The 22,569-nt window shown below is 47.6% G+C and overlaps 1 protein-coding gene across 1 annotated transcript in view; it reads right to left on the reverse strand.

Annotated features, from left to right (window-relative positions):
• The window catches only part of LOC142957558 (zinc finger SWIM domain-containing protein 6-like), a 45,376-nt gene that overhangs the window by 12,287 nt on the left and 10,520 nt on the right, over window positions 1-22,569 (reverse strand). Inside the window, 9 exon segments of the mRNA XM_076099463.1 lie at window positions 632-778; window positions 1,203-1,361; window positions 1,477-1,647; window positions 2,164-2,343; window positions 4,085-4,235; window positions 6,127-6,275; window positions 8,473-8,653; window positions 8,655-8,729; window positions 8,731-8,831. Of these exon segments, the coding sequence (XP_075955578.1) occupies window positions 632-778; window positions 1,203-1,361; window positions 1,477-1,647; window positions 2,164-2,343; window positions 4,085-4,235; window positions 6,127-6,275; window positions 8,473-8,653; window positions 8,655-8,729; window positions 8,731-8,831 (1,314 nt within the window).

Raw genomic sequence — 22,569 nt, forward strand, 5'->3', positions numbered from 1 at the left:
GAGTGATCGCGGAGCGTAGGAGAGGAGAATAAAAAAAAAAAAAAAGAGGAGGCATGATAAGAGAAGACAAAGAGACTGAAGGTGAATCTGCACTTAAACTATGCTTTCATTTGCATTCTAATGCAAGTAGAGAAATATGAAAGACCTGAAAAATACGTCTCATTATGCAGCTACATAGACTAAAAATGACTTAACTGTAGTCAACAGGGCAGGGACGCGAGCATGAATCTTGCATTTTGTCATCGCATATTAAAAATCAACCCCTGTTGATATACAGCATGTTGAAAAATTCGAATTTTATAAACATCTGTGTAGAAATATACAAATGTTCATGTACTTTGTCTGTCATGATTATAGCCCTGTTCATTTTGTATAACGCTAAACTTTAAGTATTGCTTTCTGTGTGGTGGTTAGGTTGCCCTTGTATGTTATTATACAGCACATGTCATATAGATCATATACAAATCATAGAGTACAAGTATGTGGTAATAAGGAAGCCCAGACAAAACATACAGCAGGATCTTTTTTTGGCTTTGAGTTGGCTCAGAACGTATCGTTTCATGTGCTGCCATAAAACCAGAGCCATTTTCAAGTACATGTGTTTGATTCAGTCATGTAAAGCCATCAGCACCTGAGAGGTCTAAGCAGGTGTTGGAGCCCTCATCTCCCCCTCGTCCCGACTCTGTCAGGGTGCTGAACAGGGTGCCGATGGGATCCAGGGGGTGTCCCACCCAGCCCTCCATGTTTGTTATGGAGGTATGGCCTTTATGGAGCAACTCTGAGACAAGACAGAGCAGATGAAGGCACAGTTAAGACACATATCGATGTCCTTCACCACACACAACAATTGGAAAAAAACACGATAATATATCCAGACCTATATCGAGTGAAATGATAAGGAATAAAAAAATAAATGAAAGGAAAAGGAAAGGACAGAGGTTATTTCAACGACAACACAACACTTCTTCCTCTTTGCTTCTGGCAATTAATTACTCTGTCTTCCAAAGATGGATGACTTAAAAACAAGCTTTTGGTGGATTTTTGGAGAAATGTCTCCTTCTCTCTTCTGTCCATGCTTTTATTTATTTATGTAATGTATGGGACGGAGGAAGGATAGTGGTGTTTGTATGTACAATAAGTGAGAATGGTTTGCTTGCTAATTTGAATTCTGACAACAACAACAACAAAAAAACTAGCTTCACCTTTCTTGTGTCGGCGGAAGTGCTCCAGCTGCCTCTGCTGTTGCCGCCGTAACGTGTTCACTACTGCGATGGCCAGTCGGAGGGCCTCTCTCGGGTACCCGTGCGAGCGCAGGGCGTCCACCCTGGCACAGGCCGTTGGGACGTGTTCTGAGAGAAAGACTGATATTAACTCAAATATTATCCCACTGGCTTCCGTACATTCTCGGTCCAGCTTACTGCGTGTATAAATATCTGACAGGTGTGCTCACGTACGCCTACATGTGCGTGGACTCACCGTGCCACAAGGGCCAGCCGCGCGTGTCGAAGAGGGAGCCATCCTGGTTGTCATGATAACAGTAGTTGGCATAGAGGTCACTGGCGATAATGTGCTGGAGGTGTCGGTCCTGCCAGTGCAGGTCACAGGCCTCAATGGCCCGTGTGAACACAGTCCTGTGGGGGCGCATCTCTGCAGCGGAAGAAGGAGAAGAAGAAGAAGTGAGGAGCTGTGAGAAGATTCAATCAGACCACCTCCGCGTGGTGAGAAAAAGGCAGGTATGGCCCACATGCATGGTCGTTTGGTCGCTTTTTATTCTCAAATGTCCGAGCATTTTAACATCTATTAATAATATGTCACTTAGCATAATTACTATAAACAAACATAACCATCAGCGACAAGATTGGCAGCCTGTACCGGCTTCTACAGTGTAGTTAAACTGCTGGGGCGTTTAGAATTGTGAGAGGCTGTTTTCTGCTCAACTGCCCGAAAGCTTTGACAGTGAACGGGCTGAATGATAAAAAAACATCACCTCCAACAAGTTGATCAGGTTTAGTGAAGCAAGAGAAAAAAACAATACGTTCATCCCAAAGCGTGACTACATGCGATGTAGCGGGTCTACATGCAACGTAGCACCTCTCCCCCCCTGAGACAGGTTACAAAGTAAATATGTTGTTGACAGACGTACAAAACTTGTCAATCTCTGACCTTGGTTGCCATGGGCACCCTGAGGCAGTGAGTGGGTGAGGTTGGGCAGCTCGTTGCCGTGGTTACCGTCCTCCCAGGGGCAGACGTCCACGCTGTTCCATCTGCGCAGCTGGCGCAGCCACGAGGACTTCTGCTCCGCTTTGCAGTGGGGGTTCAGTACGATGCACATCCACAGGGCACCTGGACACCCACACAAACGTAAACACACACACTTGAGTCAGCTGCCCTACTTCCCGGTGTGCGACAGTGACGTCAGCAATAAGTATTACAATGCAGACAGGTGTGTATTTTGAGGTTTAAAAAAAAAATAAAAAATCCTAAGTACAGTTATCATGCAGCAGAATGCTGGAGGCCATTTTTCAAAGATGTGCAGCATTCGTAACATTGTTTCTTTTTCTTTCAGTGCGCATTTTGTACGCCGCCGCCATCTTGCACTGGAATACAAAAAGTCTGTGAAAACAGAGAACTTAACTAGTCCCGAGGCAGCGCCGACTGCACACACATCATTTTGGAGTAAATTGGAACAAACAGAATATGAAAAGTGGCTATGTCTCTGGGGATGCAAGCACATTCAGGGATTTTACTCTCAAGACTGCTGGAGATATGTACACTCTACAGTGTGTGTGTGTGTGTGTGTGTTGGGCGTTTGCAAGTGTGCAGAGGCAGAGAGAGTTTTGGGGGGGAAGGACAAAGACAAGGACAGAGACATAACATGAAGAGAGAAAAAGAATACAAAAGAACAGAGGGAGAGCAGACAAAAAAGGAAAGTGGAAAATGAAATGGGAGCGGAGATGATTTGGACGAGGAGACATGGGTGAGGACAAGTGAATGAGGCCCGGCTTTGTGTCTGGTGGAGAGCAGTAGCTGCTCAAAGAGGAGAAAGACAAAAGAGGGGGAGAGGGAGAGAGAGAGACAGAGAAAGAGAGAGAGAGCGGCGCCGAGAGGCAGCATTCACCACACATCAGGGGGAGTGATAAGGACTTGGGAAGAAGGGTTTTGAAGTGTGGACTTCAAAGAGACTACACACACACACACACACACACACACACACACACACACACACACACACACACACACACACACACACACACACACACACACACACACACACACACACACACACACACACACACACACACACACAAAAATACGTGGGATTGAAACAGATGAGATCACTGTGCTGTCCTCACAAAGTGCAGAACAAGACCAAAGGGAGGAAAAGGAACATCATCATCATCATCATCAACAGCAGCAGCAGCAGAAGCAGCAGAAGCAGCAACCGCAACATCAACATCAACTAAGACATTAGAGGGAAACAACAAAGACGGGAGACAAACGCAACTGCCGTCCTGGTGACGGGCTTGTTGGGTTTTTTTTTTCGCGAGGAAGTGTTTTGCTGTAGGTGCAGCACATCTGTCAGAAGAGCTGCACTCTATGTCAAGGCAAGCGACGGCGTGGCGAGCAGCACTCTGTCACATCAACTAAATACGTAATGTGAAGTGTTTCAAAACATTACGGAGGTCATGATATTCGGGGTTGTGATGAGGCGCGATGTGCTGCATTAAACGGCTTGTAATTCACCAAGACACTCTCGCTGAGCTGCCAAAAGCTGCTTTCACAGGGAGCAGGAGAGACTGGGCTGTCAGGGTGTTTGTGTGGGTGTGGTTGTGTCTATGTGGGCTGTCTTGGACACAAAGGACAAATAAACAAACAGGGGGGAGAACAAAAAATATGAGAGTGTGCATGTGTGTGTGTGCCTTTGTCCCAACGTCTGGGTTCGATCGCCAACCTTGCTAAATCTGTCCGTGCCTGTGCATACTGGGGAAGAGGTGTCTGTGTGCACATTTGTAGGACAGCCATAGTGTGTGTGTGTGTGTGTGTGTGTGTGTGTGTGTGTGTGTTCCCCCTCCCCCCTCCTCACCTAGCTCGTCCCAGAGCTGTCTGTACTTGTCGGTCATGGTGGTGCCCTGCTGTCTCCACAGCGCCAGCCGAGGGTCGGCCATGAACTGTTCTGTGATCAGTGTTAACATCCTCGCTCCGTTGGAGTCACGCATCTTCAGCATCTCCCTCACCTGGAGGAGGAGACGACAGGGAGGACGGTTACGTACACAGCCGCCAACACACACACACACACACACACACACACACACACACACACACACACACACACACACACACACACACACACACACACACACACACACACACACACACACACACACACACACACACACACACACACACACACACACACACGTAGTTTGTACAAACAAAGAGGTATGAACACACAGACGCACACAGCAGTGACACAAACATAAAAGAGCCCTCACACAACTTAGGGACATACAGAACTGCGTCGGACGACACACAAAATAAATGACAGTTACACAAGCGAACGCACTCAGGAAAATGTCCACGAGGAAGACGACATCGAGTCAGCGCCACACTAATTCATGCAGTGCTTTTAAGCTTTTGTACGCCCTCGTTAACACGTGTAGCTTTTTAGATATTGATAATTATTGATTTCAAATTCCTTATTCGTTTTTTTTAAGTATAGTATATAGTGTGTACACTATCTTTTGTTATCTTATGTGTGTCATCTGCTGATCTGGGCTGAGCTGGTGCAAACAATTGTCTTTAGAGGGATGAATGAAGTTAAATTGAACTGATTTAAATCCTGGTCCTGTGCATCCACATTTCCACACACGACTCAGACAACAACATTTTTGACTGACGTGCTTTAAAAAGGGACCTGTATCCACTTGCTACGGTAATGTCTGTTTCACAGTTACAGTAGACAAATCACAGAGTCAGTGCTCCACACTGGGCAGTTTGTTATTTACAGAGTCTGACATTTAACTTCCATGGTCGAATCAAGTTTGCCTGTAAGTGGTACACAAGCTACATTGTACTTTCAGGCAAAATATTTTCAGTATTTATTATTCTTTTGAAACACAAATCCAGAAATGATTCAGCATTTACTGTTGATATTAAAAAACAACAACAATAAAAGACAAAGAATACAAAAGTCTGTGTGAAAATCAGATTTTTAAGAAGACTGTGCTTTCTTCCTCTCAGGTGCATAACCAGCAGCTTACTTTCTTTAACTGGGAGATTTTTTCTGAGCTCTCCTAATCGCAACAGGGACTTGTTTATTGTAAACTACGGTGGTCAGCATCTTCCAGCAGCAGGAATAACACAGCCACTCTTGGGTGCGCTGGGGATATAAAATCCAGGAAAACTTTGTTTAAACTGCTCTGCTACTCTTTTTTAAGTTCGGGGTAGAAGTACTTCCTGGTAGAAGTTATGTGCGTTTCGTGTTTCGAGGATTGGCAGCATTTATTTAACAAAAACACAGCAGGAAAACGAACCCAGGAGCACATATGCAGTAGGTGTGTGTTGTTTAGCATTTTGAGGGCAGCTCGGGGCGCGAGCCAATGTGTGCGTGACTCTCGACGTGGGTGTGCGCGTATGTGTCCGTCAGTGGGTGTGTGAGCTGAAAAAGGGCATCAGAGAGCACGAAGCCGAGAGACATCCTAAAAGCCGGGCAGGGTGGATGATAATGGCCTTGGCTTTGCAGTCTTTACATAGCGCGAAACATTAATGCTGGCCTCACTCTGCCACTGCAATACACAGGCAACACAGACATCTCTCATGGAATCGTTTAATCGCGGCTACAGAGTAGTACAAAGAGCTAGCTTTTCCTCTTTCGCTCTCTTTATGCTACACTCCCGTTCTGCCATTAGCTCTAGCTAAGAGGCGGCCGGCCTTTTTTTAATGTATGTGCCAATACATGCAAGTTGTTTTGTCTGGGACTACTTTGAACAGAGAAGGCCTCATTTCATAAGGGAATAGAAGAGAAGTGCACTAAAGAGAGGGAGCGGCGTGTCCTAGGGCAGTCAGGGGGGCCGGTATGTGATGCATGTGCGTTATGTTCTGTATGTATGCTACCGGCCTCCGAACCTTGCTGAAGAGCAGGTTGAGCTGCTTGCCCGAGCCGTGGTATCCTCCCTGCGACAGGAAGAGCTTGACTTGCTCCTGGACCTGCTCCTCATCCAGATGCCAGCAGTTCTCATCGTCCACGCTGGCTCCTGCTGTGGGGTCCGGGGCCCCTACACACACACACACACAGAAACATAAAGAAGTGTTATATGTCTATTACGCCACTGTATTCCTGGTACAGAATGATGTATCAATATAATAGGCTCATTATAGGCTCATGCTGTATATTATACAGATGCAAGTCATGTTAAAATTCACCACACTTAAAGGGTAGCGTATAATTAAGTCCAGCTTCAACCTTGTACAATTTAAGCTCATTCTTACTTTAAGAAAAAGACTAACCCTGAACCCTTAATGGGTGAAGAAGAAGTTATCCTAACTTCAGACAATTTAACTCCTTTTTCTCCACCCGTGAGAACTTGTATTTGTGTCCTCAGACGCTTATTAATACAACAGCACATGCAAATACACTGCCACTGTTGATGACAGAGTGATGCACAAAGTAGAACCGAAACAATTAATCGATTAGTCGATCAACAGAAATTGAATTGGCGACTCATTCGATAATCGATTCATCGTTTATGTCGTTTTTTACAAGACAAAAAGACAAACATTCTCTCATTGGATTCCAGCTTCTCAAAAGTGCGGATTTGCTGATTTTGGTGGTAAACTGAAGAGCTTTAGGTTCCTGACTGCTAGTCAGACAAAGCGAGCAACGTGAATACAGGAAATTGTGAATTCACTATTCTCTGACATTTTATGTGATTATTTGAGTAAAATAATCGTCAGTTTAATCTAGAATAAAAAATAGTCATTAGTTGCAGTTGCTTCGAAAACTTTGAAATCGAACAAAGTTCGATTACGTGTAATACCCAATCCGTGTTTACAAATCATATTTGTGTTTTTCAGCCTTTAGGAAACAACTCTTAACTATGGCAACGCAGATGGGAACAATTTAAGAAACAAACAGCAAAGCCTCTCAGTCAATTTGTCACGACTCTCAAAAAAAAAAAAAAAGCAGGCTGCAATTGTAATTTAACATCAATATCCTTAATGCGGCACACTCTCATGTGGTCTGCCTTCCTCCATTAATACTATCCTCAGTTATTTTGCGCCGCATTCAAGCTTTTTTTATGAAAGCAGCCCAGAGCGACCACTAAACAAATGATCCTCTACTCGTCATAGAAAGTGATATCGCGACGTCCCTTCAAACGTTTCAGTGAAACACGCTGAGCTGTTGTTTTAACAATTCAGCAACATTTATTTTTTGATACCACATTAGGAATAAGGCACAGTATGCCTGTTTCTTACTGTAATACCTCAAAACGACTGTGATGTTGTTTCCTAGAATGAAAAAGTGAACAGTAAAATAAAGGATAAGTGAATAAGCGTATGCACCTGAAGACGATGGAATAGGAGTAATTCTCTCAGATACTTTAATCCAAATGACCCGTTTTAGTTTTACAGGATTATTGATGTAAGGGCAACAAATCAATAGGATGTCAATTTAAAAAAAATTAAAAAAACTCTTTGTCACAGCACTTTTGTGATGAAGATCTCTCTCATTCTCTGGGTTGCTCATTTTATTTCTGTCCTCCATTCCCAGAGGTTTCCATCTCTACTTCCTCTCCTCTTTCTGTCTCGCTTCTTTTCATCCTCGTCTCTCATTCTAACGAACAAACTAACAAACTACTTCCCCCGAACTTTCTCCGTGCACGCCTCTATGTCGGACTGTCTTTCCTTCCCTCTTTTCCTTCTTTACATTGACACACTTTTTCGTGTTTTCCTCTCCTGTTTTCCCTGGCTTCTTTCTCCCGGCGTTGTTTGCCCTTCAGTCTTTCCCTCTTTTATTAAGATAAGCGGCAAGTACAGTATCGATAACAAGAGATATGCACCTTTCTTCGTCTCTCTGCGAACCCCTTCGTCTCTGTATCGCTCTCCCAGAGGTAAATAACAGGTCTATATGTGTTGATTAGCAGCACACAGTCTCTCCTTTACTGTCTGCATCTCACTAATGAGTAACATTGATCCTGCCACACTTTACCTACATCGCGCAGTCAATACACGCGGGAGGCAGGGAAAGTCTCTCTCTCTCTCTCTCTCTCTCTCTCTCTCTCTCTCTCTCTCTCTCTCTCTCTCTCTCTCTCTCTCTCTCTCTCTCTCTCTCTCTCTCTCTCTCTCTCTCTCTCTCTCTCTCTCTCTCTCTCTCTCTCTCTCTCTCTCTCTCTCTCTCTCTCTCTCTCTCTCTCTCTCTCTCTCTCTCTCTCTCTCTCTCTCTCTCTCTCTCTCTCTCTCTCTCTCTCTCACCGTGGACCTGGTTGATCTCGGAGTTCTGCGACAGGATCTCGTCGGCCAGTTTCTGTGCGGTAGGCAACACTTCGGTGTGGTGGACTGAAATCAGGTACTGGACGAACTTCTGCAGCTGGTCTCTGCTCATCTGGAACAGGGTTTCCGAGATGGGCAGGTGCAGTTTGACCTGCTCGGGGCTTCCGTACTCTGTAAAGCGACAGCGCCACTACATGGGCGCAGTAGAAGATGTCTTTGTTGCCGCAGGTGCACGTTACCGGCCGTGATCTTGCAGCGGTCGAAGCTGACGCTGACACTACAAACGAGCTCCGGGGTCGAGGGCGTGGCGGGGTCCGTCACTGTGCCGCTGAGATGGAAACCTGAAAAAGTGAGAAAGAAAATGAATTTCCAAGAAAAGTATTTTTAAAGACATGTATAACCTAAGTAGAGGTCTCTCCCATCTTCCCTCATCTTCTCCTTCAGCCAGTCAACTGAAGATTAAACGTTCATTAAGGAAAATTTTGATGACAAAAATGCCAAAATTTCTGTGGTTCCAGATTCCCAAATGCCTCTCAAATGTTCTTTATCTAATACGATTGTTAATTGAACATCTGGGGTCTGTGAACTTAAGAGAAAACAATCCTCAGATTAATCCTTAATGAAAATAACCGTTGGCTACTTAATTCCTTTGTTTTACTCATTAAGTACTGAACAAATACCGCCATTTTCAGTCATTAAGTTTCAAGCCGAGCAACTTTGATTGTTACTACAAGATAAGAGGTTCAACCAATCCTCATTAAGTAAGACAGAGACAAGATCAGGCATCTATCGTCTCCAAAGGAGAAATTGGATGACTTGATCAACTCATTGGATGTGCCCTTTAGAAAACGACATTAGTAAATAAATCTCTTAAACAATGAATGCACATTAGGACGAATCAGAATCAGTTGGCCCCAGTCACCTGACAAAAGGCCTCATGTTCTCTGATCACGAGAGCATGATCGGGACCAGATGCAGACCGCTGTTACGACCCCCGACCCCCCCGAGAGCCAATGAGCCTGATATCTAGATGCAGGAACTCAGATCGGGGGAATCCACTGCAAGAGGAACCGAGAAAGAGACGAGGAAGTGAGCGCGGCTGTTACAGTATGAATTATACAGCCTCTTGTTTGAATATAATGTTTGATCTTATCCTGACTGCGCTATCCGGAGGCGCGGCTGGTCATTATGAGAGGATGAATATGAATGAGCAGGGCGGGGTCCCCGTCAGTGGCCTAAAACACACACGCATGAGCATATGAAAGAGGCCCACATGTACGCACACACTGAGCCGCCGCGTGAGATCATGCATTTATTAATAATGGGAGTGGTTAGGGGAGACAGAGAGCAGCTTATGAATGCATTAATGTGAGCAGGAGAGATCACTGGAATGCATGCGGACCAGGCAGAGACATACATCTCTTAAATACGTTTATCAAAGGGCTGAGCACACGCATCGCTGCGGTATCAAGTGCGTATTAACGCATATATCAAAGCGTCTTCTGGGCCTCTGAATTAGGTAAGAAGAGGAGGGGCGGGAGTTGAATATTTCATAGGGTAGAGATGGAGATGGGGTGAGGGGTACGCAAGCGAGATGAACAGAGGTCAGGTCAAACCTCGGATGGTTAAGGGGAGCGCAAAGAATGCAGGCGAATAGGAAGATAAAGAGAGAAGGAAGTAAACAGGGTCACAACCCGTGGCTATAGAATGGATATAAAAATAAAACAAGCAGGTTATAGGGGCCTCATATTTCTCCTCTGCAGTGTCCTTAAAGCAATAAAGACAGAGTCAGGGAACCCATTTAAACAGCCTCTACATCAGTTTGGACAAGTTTATGAATCCAACAAAGGTCCATTAGCGAGGATGCTGTAATCCTGCCACATTTACAAAGAGCATCACAACAAAAATAGCAATGTTTTGTTATTGTATTGCAGAACTAAGACGTGCTGGCTGCAAATATCCAACGGTGCAGAAACTGCAGAACATTGCCATGGAGATATGCTTTTTCCCATTCTGAAAGCCAGCTGGCAGGGAAAGTGCATGTTTGTTAACAATATACACAGAAGAGGGGTGTGGATCCAATATGGCAGCCGCTTGCATCTGCAGTGATCAAAGTCTATATGTCTACAGCTGTGAGAGACAGACAGACAGACAGAGAGACAGGCAGACAGACGAACTGAGTCACTCTTAAACGAGACAAAAAGGTTTACATGCAGCTGCTTGTAGAATGGAGGGCTAACTTATTAGGCTGTATAACAACTTACAAATGAGCAATGGCTTGTAATGCTTGCTGATACATTTAGTGTGTGTGTGTGTGTGTATGTGTTTGTGTGTGCGACACAAGCTTATGTTTCAAGAGTGGCCTTTAGTCCAGAGAGGGGAGAGAAAGAGAGAACATCAAAAACATGTGGGGCTGAGAGAGCTCAAAGAAAAATCAACCTCTGATACAAGCACACACTCTCTCTCACACACACACGCACACGCACACACGTTTTTTTTCTTTTTCCCATAGGGAAAATTAATAGCGATACTTAAAAAAAAAAAAACACACGGAGTATGAAAAACGACAGTGATAAAAGAAGCATCCTCGTTGGAAAACTCGGCTGTGTTCCCCTTCGCTTTAATGGACACTCTCACTCTCTCCACTTCCAAGCCCTTTTCATGCGTCCCTCCCTCCCTCCATCCGCATTCCCACAGCTCTTTCTCTCTCACTCTCTGACAGATGGGTAGGTAATGAGTTTCGCCTTTCCCCGTCCAATCGTCTGGGCACCAAAAACTGGCCCCCCACGCCAAAAATGCCCTTTTAATTTAGCCAAGCACTGAGTACAGGGCTATTACTGTTTAGGTACACGTACACGCACACACACACACACACACACACACACACCTCCCATGACTCCTGGTTGGGTGGGTATGAAACCTTCAATGTCTCATGTGCTAGCTATTAAAGAGCCTGGTTCCCCCCTCACCCAGTCCACCCAGCTCCCCTCCCCGAGAGGTGCTCAGGGCTCTTTTCTGTGCATGTTCAAGAGGCCAGGGTTGGCTTTCAAAGTAACCATGGCGGCCATTTTTAGAACAAGGCCTCTGTGAGGTTGCCCTAGAAACCCCTTGTGACCGCCCTGGTGAAATCACACTTGGCCCGAGGAGCCGTGTAAAGGCAGCAAGAGCAGTGTGTGAAAGAGTGAGCGAGAATTAGCGCATGTATATATTTATATATATATATGTTCAAAACCCACAAAGGCCTGCAGACCACCCACACTTTTTGGGGGACCCACATCAAAGCATTCCCCCAAATAGCACTTCGCTCCGTCTTTCTGTCTGGTTTTGAACTTGCATAAGTGCCGATAAGCCAGCATGCGCTCTCTTGACCAGCCAGGGCCACTTCTGTCTATTCAACAACGAGGGGCCCCAGAAATACCGGACTCCTGCTCTTATTTCAGGGAGGAAAGGCCCCGACTAAGACCTGCAACTCCTTCAACATACATCTGCTGTGACGGAAGAATGCCGCCTTTATACGCTCCCCTATAAAACAGGATTTAGCTTCCCACATGAAGGCAGACGGCGGGTATCGGGGCCGGGCCTGAAAGGTTTGCTTGCCTAAGCACAAAAGTGCTCAGTGTTCCAAAATCACTGGGGTAAATTAGATTGAGCAACATACATATATTTCCGCAATCAAATTAAGATTCCAAGTCAAAAGGAAAAGATTCGGGCCCAGCAGTGGGGAGGTCATTAAGTTTATTGGCTGAATTGGTTTCGTGAGTGACTGTCACCTAAATCTAATATGGCACCATGCGGTTCAGATAGCTCTCGTCTGCGTTTGTGTGTGCTCGTGAGAGAGAAAGAGAGAGATTCTGAATACGTGATTGATTTCAGTGCGAGACGTAAGATGAAACAAATGGGCCGGTGTGAAAGCGAGTCAACAAAAGCAAAGAGGGAGAAACAGAGGGAGCAAATAGATATTTAAGGCCCTTCCGCCTGCGCCAATTCACTTAAGCCTCGCACATTAATCAAATTACCTCATGAGCTGCAGACAGACAGAAAGCAACACCTTAATCCGCCTCTAGCGCTGCTGGAGCTCCTCCGATCTGGTGCTTTAACGTGGGATCCGCCTCCGTGTTGACCAAAGACAGCTAAAACCTCAACTGAGAAAAAAACGCCGGACTGGAACCCAATCTGTTTGGCTGAACCGAGAGGCCCCACCGAAAGGAGATCTGAACCACGACCGAAGACGAGCAAGGCTCGGCTAGCGGGTCGAGGAAGGGTCGGGAATCGCTGGGCGAACCCCACCTCAGACACCAGCACGCACACCCGCGCACGCACTCACACACACACACACACACAGAGCAGTGATTCCCTTCACCCCGGCTCCTTGAACTGGCCCAATTAATATGCTTATAAAGACAAATACAAGGCCTTTGAGCATCTTACAGGGTAGGTCTGTGTGAGCAACAATGAACACATGCGTGTGTGGTCCTATAAGGAAGCACCCATACAGAGATAAACAGAGATCAATGCTATCCTGCTCCGGGCGTGTGTGTGCACGTGTGTGTGTGTGTGTGTGTGTGTGTGTGTGTGTGTCCTAGGTGTGGGACGGGCTGGAATAACACAGCTGAGCTCCAGGGGCGGCCATATTTACGCTTTAAACCCTCTGGCAGACCAGAAAGCCTCTTTCTCTCCGGGTGTGTTTTCATCATCCGCACACATGCACAAACCGCACTGAATGCTTATCCCGACAGGCACAAACGAGCAGGAATTAATGTTTTGAGATATTCTATGAATTTCAATGCTTTTACTTCCGCTTGAGATTCTGACAGCAATATATGCATGCTAATCACAGGGATGGGAGAGAGAGAATATCTGTATGTGTGTATGTGTGTGTGTGTGTGTGTGTGTGTGTGTGTGTGTGTGTGTGTGCATTGACGGCTGCGTGGGTGATTGGAGTTGTCATCAGCTGGCGGTTGAAATGACAGTCGACTACTGGGCTGCTGCCACTTAGTTGTCATGCGGTGCATCAGGAATGACTTGCAATTTTCAAACTATCACTTTCAAAATGGATTCTAATTTTGCTGGATTGGGCCTGTCAAGCAGCGCTGGCGCTGCCGCTCTGCTGCGGTTGGCGTTCAGAAGGCTGACCAGGGCAGAGAGACAGTGACGCCTCAGTTCAGGGATGTGATAGACGCAAGACAAAAAGGATAAAGTGATGAGAAAATGAGTTCTGTTAGTAAGAGATGAAAGGCCCGCTTGCAAGAGCTTTTTTTTTGTTTGTTTTTTTGAGAATTAGCTGGGGCGGGATTGTGTCAAAGGAATAGTTTGACTTTTTGGGAAGTACGCGCTCTTGCCACGAGTTAGATTAGAAGATCGATGGCTCTGCCATGACTTTAAAGTAAATACAAAGCTGGAGCCGGCAACTGGTTAGCTTAGCTTAGCACACATACTGGGAACAGGGGGTAAAAAACGCTAGCTTGTCTCCATCCAAAGGTAGGAAAATCCCCCTACCAGCACCTCTAACACATCACGTCTCTTTTGCTTAATCCGCACACAAACCAAAGCGCCGACACGAGACCATTTCCTTTTAAAAGGGGGAATATGTACCCGACATCCTGGTCTCACTGCCTGGAGGTTGATTTGGTTACATTTCAACTGAGCCAGGCATTCTGTATTTTCTTAAATATCAACTATTATTTTAAGTGCGGATAACAATATCTATAACCATAGCTACTCACCATAACGTCACAGCTACTGATAAGAAGATAACAGCAATGTCCGATACTGCTATAGCGTGCCAAAACAGAAAAAACAAACAAAATTGTTTTAGATGTTTTTTTTTGGTTTTATCAAATTACATGTCTAACAAGGCAGTAATAGCTGACTTAGACAAATAATAGCCGTCCACGTTGGTCTAAAATTACTATTGGGTGTAATTTCAGAATGGCATCCGCATGGTATTTGGGGTGAACTGCGCCTTTAGCCGGTATTCAACAAATCTCTGACACTGGAGGAGCCAGTAGCCTGCTAATTCCGTCTCCTGGCTGTACATTAACTATACATTATCCCGATCCGTGTGTAAGGTTCATTAGTGTGAATGAAATTACAGCTGGCTGGAAATTAATGTGTGTAATTAGCAGAGGTCTATCCCAGTAGAGCCTCGCAAGCTATAGATGGAGGTAATGGGATCCATTGAAAAGCCATTGTCTGCTGCTTCATGGCTTCAGTATCTTTCTAACGAGAAACCTATGCAGCCGAGACATTATAGTGCTAGCATCCTTCTCCTTGTGTGTGTGTGTGTGTGTGTGGGGGGGGGGGGGGGGGGGGGGGGAGTCTGGGTTCTCTTGCTTACTTTGAACTTTGCCCTTTAAATCCTTTTGAGATTAATCTTTTTGATAAAAACAGCTTTTTCAGAAGTTAGTCTTGACATCAAAGCTGAAAACACAAAAAATGGTAAAAAAAAGTATGCAAAAAAGATTGTGTGAAGACAGTAGTACAGCGCACAGATAAAAACAAACGCCCTACTGTGGAAGCTAACATGGCTGAAAGTGAACAGAAATCATTTTGCTTATGAAAATAGCTGGGCACTAACAGCACCGGACTGAAAAACTACCACATGACTGTGTGCACACATGTATGAGTGTGTGTGTTTAGGTTCACTTGTCCACGCCAGGAAACTACCTTACTCTTTACCCTTCCCATTTCATTTGGAAAGTCACTCGACACACTTCACCACCACAACACGCCCCCGCATGCCCACACACACACACACACACATGATGCCTTCATGCATGCACGCATACTGGCTTCAGTGACTCCCTGCAGTCAACCTCCTTCTGCTCACAAACAGCCCCTCCTCTTTCCCTTTTCTCTCTCCAATAACTGACTCCTCCCCCTGCCCCCCCCCCCTCCCACGACACACACACACACACACACACACACACACACACACACACACACACACACACACACACACACACACACACACACACACACACACACACACACACACACACACACACACACACACACACACACACACACACACAGTTGCCTAGCCCTAAGCTGACCCGTTGTGTGTACTGACGTCACACACTAGACAAGGGGAGGCATCATTCCAGACAGACACACACACGAACACGTGCACACCCACACACAAACATACATACACACACAGGGCCCAGCCGAGGGGGAAGCTGCATTCCAGCACAGGCACACAGACACACAAACACACAAACACACATCACCACGCCTGGCGGTGGGAAGCATGGGGAGCGCTCAGCTGTAGCGGGGAGGTGGGGAGGAGGGCCAGGGGAGGCAAAGGGAGGGGGAGTTTCAGTGGAGGGAGGAGGGGAGTGATGGCTGTGAGCCAGTGTTCCTCTGAGCTCAGCACTTCCCCTTTCAGCTCCAGCCAGCCGCCAGTTTGCGTAACGCAGCCCATGCAGCCCTGCCGGCTCGTGCTTAACCCCTTCCTTCCTGGAAGTCACTGAGGTCACACCCGCTGTTCTCTGTTCGGCGGCGCATGCCACATCCTGGTGTAACCCCCCCCCCCCTCCCCTTGCCCAACATCCCCCTGTTCAGGCTTACCCATTACAACACTGAGCACACGGGCCCACTACTCATACTTCCTCATTATTACCTGACACACACGGAAGCGGACACACACGGGTGCGCACACACACACACACACACACACACACACACACACACACACACACACACACACACACACACACACACACACACACACACACACACACACACACACACCTGAACACCACAGAGAAAGGATGCACTCGCCAGGAAACAGGTTAACCTTTCACATGCCACTTTCCTTCTTCATTGTCTTGGCCGAGAATATATACACGTACGTCTTTCTTGTTGAATACAGTGAACACGAGCGTTTGTAATAATCTAAATATGTAGGTAGGCCGCCTGAGAGTGACCTGGATTTACGTCACCTTTTGAAGTCAACACAAAAGAACTGCAACCACTAAAATACTCACCCATGCATGAGCAATTACCAAGCGATTATCGTTGCCACAGACAAATATGCAGCTCAATTATCAGTCGTCAATGACAAATATGTAGGTCACACCCCAACCACCTTAACACAGATCTTTTTTGGTTTGTGAAATAACAAAGAGCAAGCGAGCGTGGCATGGTACGTGTGCACCGTATCCATTCAGCTGTGTATCCATTGACCTTCCGAGCGCTTATGTAGGCCAAAGTGTCCACTCTACCCACAGAGATGTGAGGCCCCGTACATCAAACGTGGTGCCCCCCCCCCCCAAAAAAAAACCCTGCTGAAAAGTGTCATAGCTCACACTAACCGCAGAAGACACCGTCCACGGCAGAGGGATGGGCAGAGCAGAGGGGGGAGTGAACGAGGGTGAGGTTCTCTCACATTTAATATCACTTGACACGCGTCATCCAGCATCTCTCAACCAGCCGCTGAGCCTGTGTCAAAGCCGCGGCCCTGTCGAAGACGCTGCGCACCTTGTACGCACGCTCAAATACAACACAAATAACAAATATCTCAGCCACCTGGCGCCGTGATCGACGAGCTGCGGCAGAGAGCGAGAATTACCGGGATGAAGACAAGTGAGAGGAGAGAGGTGGGGGGGCAAGGGAAAGGTTGCATACGTCTCTGCTGATTCGCGGTGGTCGATTCTCTTGCCTGCAGGCTATTCCTGTAAATATTGACGTTGATGTTAGGACCACTCTCTTAAGGATAAGCTATAAAGCAAGGGGGTTAGATTTACTCTGTGCAAACTGTAAGCATCTGAAATCACACGCTACGCTTGGCCTTCTCCAAGCGTGTTGAGGGGAAACGGGGAGGGACTTTCAGGGTGAAGAGCTGTAACCACATGGGGGAACTGAGCTCTCTTAGTAGGTCCACAGCTCGCTCCTCTCCCTCCCTCTCCCTCTCTAGATGGTTTAGGTTTCCACTCTCGGGCTAAAAGCAGGCTGCCGACATCAAAACCTTCAGAGAGACCCCTATTTCCCAGAAACGGCTCTCGTTTCATGTAAATAGCTGCCTTTCTTGGCTGCATTGAGATAAATTGCACCCTGCTGGACGAGAGGGAGAAAATGTTCACCCCGGAGCCTCTTTTGTTGACTTCCGTACGCGTTGCTGTGACAACACATGTCCGGCGCGTGCGCATGTTTGCATTCATGGACCGCATTTGTTGGGGACACACACACACACCGTGCATACGTGTGGGCAAACACGAGCGGGGCAGGTCCTCGCACATAGAAAACAAATACCAATCATTCTTTCTCAGAGGTTAGACTTGCTTCCAACTACCAGGTCCTCGTGGGAGGCTGCAGGCAGAGAGGTTTATTACTGATCATCTCCACGTTAAAAAAGGGCAAAACTAATCCAACTATGACAAAGCCTTTTACAAAACCCTCAAGAGGACCGTATGTGCCCGGTCAACTGGGAATTTATGTGCTGGAGGAACACAATGATGCATGAATTCATTTTAACACAAGTGGGTTAAAGATGCCAATCCTCCATAAACAGGAGTCTCTCTCTCTCTCTCTCTCGAACTTTGCAGGGGAATTACCGTGACTGTCTGTACTCGTATACGCAAAGCATCCCCACTTTGTTTAATCAAATTTGCTCAAGTTACCACTTTCATAGACGACAGAAGAATAATCATATCCGTATGCAATTACGCTGATTATGTCTCTTCAGAGACTTGTGAAGTGAAGGACTATGTCACCTCTGAGACCAGAATGAAACAAAGGCCAACTGCTTTGTTTATATTTCACCACGTGTCTGCACTCTGAGATCCTCATTACCTTCATTTGAGTGCCGAAGGAGGCTATATGACGGGAGGGGGGTTTAATTGGGGGGGGGGGGGGGGGCGCCATAGCAACCGTAGAGGAGGCTGAGGGTCTGCATAATAATCATAAGGATAGAAAAGAATATGTGTGGTTGTGTGTGTGTGAGTGTGTGAGTGAGAGAATCCTCTCCTGTGGGCAAGCCAGCAGTCACCCATGAAGTAGGTCAGTGAAATTTGCCCAAATTAGGTCAGTGGCAGTCAATGGGTGCCATCCTGGACAAGAGGAATAATAAAAGGAGGGGGGGGGGAGAGAGTCTATAAGGTTAGAGGAGCAGAACCAAGCGGCTTACTTCTTCTTAGCTTTTACACTTAGTTAATTACTGTTGCGCTGGTCCATACAAAATAGTGAGGTACCAAAGCTCCCGTCAAAGCAGAGGGAGCTCTTTACAACTTCAAGCTGTCACTTTTTCTCTACTCAAAACATCCCCGGTATCAGAATCAGTGCGCATCAAAAGCCTGTTTTGATTGAAAATGCTTCTGAAAAGCAGTCCGATTCGGTTACATTGCTTAGGTCTGATTATTTAGCACCCCTCCTCCTCCTCCTCCTCCTCCTCCTCCTCCTCCTCCCTCTCCCTCTTCTCCCTCTAGCTGTTTGGATGGTAGCTCCTTTGTCATCTGCCTCTGTTTCGACTAGCTTTCTCCCTCCCTGTTTTGAAGAATCCACATCGGGGAGAGGGGTTGTTGTGCGTTGTTGCCAATAAACGGAGGAACACAGGAACCTTTGAAGTCTGCGGCACGTTGCGATTTCGCTTTCATCGGCCCGTATCCGTCAGTCAACAAGAGAAAACGTGACTCCAAAGGAAACTTTTTGCTGCCTTACTCCCTCTCCCACCCCGCCAAAATTCCTCTCCACACATACACACAAAAACAACACAAAATCACAACAAAGGCAGCAGGAACGTCGAAGGCTGTATCGGGCATTAGACAGACGGGGAGTGGGCTGAATAATAATAATCTGTGAGGAGTTGCGAGGTGTTCCAGAAGATTCTGATGTTGCTTCAACTGGCGCAGACCAACTCTGCTTCTTCCTGCCTGGGCTTCCTTGGCCCGCTTCCCCACAAAGGGGAATGCGTGTGTGTATGTGTGTGTGCGTGCATCCCACCGTAGCTGTGGGGTGCTCTTTGAACTTTATTCTGTCAGCCCTGTGTCGCTCATCTGAGATCAGTTGGGTGTCAGAGAGGAGGAAGAGCATTGACAGGTGTCTTCTGTGGGCAACGTCTGTTCAGAAGAGTGATGGCGGAACCTGGGCCTGCACCTAATCACACAAGCCTGCAGCCTTGCTGTGACAGCCACAGAGGTTGTGGTGGTGGTGGTGGTGGGGGAGGGGGGATGCAAAGGCTCCCTTCCCTGGGCAGCGATCAAACTCGAGCCCCCGGCTTGCCCGTGGATGCGACAAGGCCCACTTCCCCTCTCACTGCTTCCTCCCCCCCGGATCCTCCCCACTGCTGCCAATCATGTGTCATATGCTTTGCGCTCTCACACGTCGCACGCGTCTGAGTGCTGAGCGAATGCGTTTGTGCTGGGGCTGAGCCTGTCCACACAAGTTAAAGAGACGTACACGAGCGAGGAGACAAAGAGACACGCGAGGACACAAAGAGCTCTTCGGGAAGGGAAGTGTTGAGCCAGAAACTACCAAAATGTACGAGCAGAACGTGGCTCGGAGTGAAGCGAGCCACAATGAGTTACAGTGACTAACGTTGCTAGCCAGAGAGAGAAAGATGTCTGGCTAGAGAGGCTGGGTATGGGAGCCAGAGAAACGAACTGCGGCCAACCTGGACGAGGCCTCAGTCCAGATACGTTGGGACAGCACCAGGGGCTACAGCCCGTCAGAGCAGGGAGGAGGGAAGGCAAGTGAATTAGCAAGAAAATACAGAGTGAAAAAACGGAAAAGGGAGAGAAAGAGAGGGGTTTTGAGGCTTTTGAGGCTCCGAAGTGGGGATGGTTGGAGGGAACTGCTGAGAGTCAGGCAGAGCTGGAGCCGAGGCTCAGAGGCAGGGCCAGGGCTGAGCTGGGGCTGCTGAGAGAGGAGCCAGGGCTAGAGGCCAGAGGAGGGAGGAAGGGATAGAGGGAGAGAGGGAGAGAGGGGCTGAGAATAGGAGGAGGCTGTGGCAGAGCCGGGGCCAGAGCCAGGGGCCCGAGCTTTAGATTTAGTCAGCTGTTCCCATGGCCAGCAGCTGGAAGGACGTGAGGAGAGAAGGGGAGGGGAGGTAGCACGGTGCGGAGTCTTCGGGAGGGAATTTTAACCGAGAAACGGAAAGTGAAGGGAGAGAGAGGGGGGGGAATAGCACAGCAATAGAGAGGGAGAGAAAGAAGGGAGACGGGGTAGAGGGTGGTGGTGGAGGTTTGGAAAGAGGACAGTGGAAAAGCCATTAGATTCCTATGAGAGAGAAAACAGCGCTGAGAGCAGACAGAAGGTGGTTAAGGCTCACTGGCTTCGCAAACCACTCTTCCCTTCCTCCCTCACTGGTCCTCCTGCTCCCTCATTCCTCTCTTCCCTCCCTCCCTCCCTCCCTCCCACCATCCAGTCATCCATCCCTCCATCCATCCTCCTCTCCTTCCGTCACCGGTGTGCTATTCTCTGGCTACCTACTTCTCAGCTAGTTGCGCCTGAGCGACAGCCCAGCTATTCATTACGCACGACCTGCAGGCATGACCCTAACACACACACACACACACACACACACACACACACACACACCGAGATCCCAAACAGGTGCCCAACAAACACGTGCACACACAGCAGCAAAGGAGACTGGAGGGGGGGGAGGCACGAAGGGAGCGTAGACAGAGGGAGCTCTCTGTGGCTGCCTGAGAAGCACCGCGGGGAGGAACGACAAGGAGAGAGGGATGGAAAGAAGAGAAAAAACATTAAAAAGAAGAGAAAAAATAAAACAAGGTGATTAAAGGAGAGCGCGGACACGCTTTGTTTCCACAAAAGTGGTGAAATGAGATTTGGAGTAGGGGAGCGAGGGGCGAGGGTTTGCCACGGGGCAAGCAGCCGCTGCTAGCAAAGCACTTTATGGCCTATTACATTCCATTCAGATGGACCAGGCGTCTGAGATAAAAGCATTTAGTCTGCGCGTTAGTGAGTGACTCAGCACTTGGAGCCTTCACAGGTGGACCCCTTCATAACTACACAATGCATATAAATGAAGCGGCCCGCTCGATGCATAGGGATCGCTCACTCCCACACCCTCTGCCTCCTTTATTCTCTTCACCTCCACCTACGCCACCTTTTAACTTTCTAACACCTCCTTGCGGACACACTGTTTTCAGCTGGATTTGAGTAATTCCTCCTGCTCTCCTGTATAAAAGGTTTCATCATTTTGTATCCAATAAGGCAGGGAAATAGGAGGCGGGAGGCGAGAATGAATCGGAGGGGTATGCTCCAAAAACAAACAGAAAGCCTGGCTTTTTATTTTTTACTTTTCCCTCAAAATTAGGGGGAGATATTTGTGTGCTTGGCTGAAATAGCCGGCTCACCTCTTCTACTCCCTTTCCCTCTCCTTTAGTGTTGAGACGGTAGACCCCCCCCCCCCTGCTCCATTGCTTCCTCTCCATCACTCTCTTGTCTCTCTACAGCTCTCCCTCCACCCATCTGCCCTTTCCTCTTCGTTCTACCTCTGCGCCTCTCTTTCCCCTCCTCTCCTCCCCTTGGTGGTGGTTAATGGCACAGGGATCCAGTGTGGAATATAGATCAGTGCGAGATGGATGGGGCACCAGGAGCTCCGGCCAGTCCCGTAGGTCCCAGACCAAAGATTAACTAAATATTAGCTGACAGAAAGAGAGAGAAAGAGAGAGAAAGAGAGAGGCAGGGACACAGCTGCAGCTGCTCGTGCCACTGCCGGCAGAACAAACGACAGAGACTGTTTTTAACCCCCTTTTGCTCCCGGGAGAGAGGGAGAAACGCGTGCGACGAGCACACGAGAGATGCAAAAACACACGCAACGCATCGGGGTATACATACATACTGCCGTGCACGCGTACACGCACATGCTATCAGAGGCACCCTGGGAGAAGAAGTCCACTAATCACATTCTCTCCTCCCCCCCCCCCCCCCATCCCCTCTGCCCTGCCAAGGCGGATGGCGAGGGGGGAAAAAAAAGGAATAAATCTTTATTAGGCGATGTGTCCCTGCTTTATCGATCGCTTCGCTCCTTCCCTCCCCCTCCTCCCTCTCCACCCCCCTCTCTTTCTCTCCCCTCCTTTTGTTATTTTAGGCGTGTGTCTGCCATCCAGT

The sequence above is a fragment of the Anarhichas minor genome, unplaced genomic scaffold (assembly GCF_050575085.1).
Source record: "Anarhichas minor isolate MPS153535 unplaced genomic scaffold, ASM5057508v1 ptg000025l, whole genome shotgun sequence".
NCBI classification, from domain to species: domain Eukaryota; kingdom Metazoa; phylum Chordata; class Actinopteri; order Perciformes; family Anarhichadidae; genus Anarhichas; species Anarhichas minor.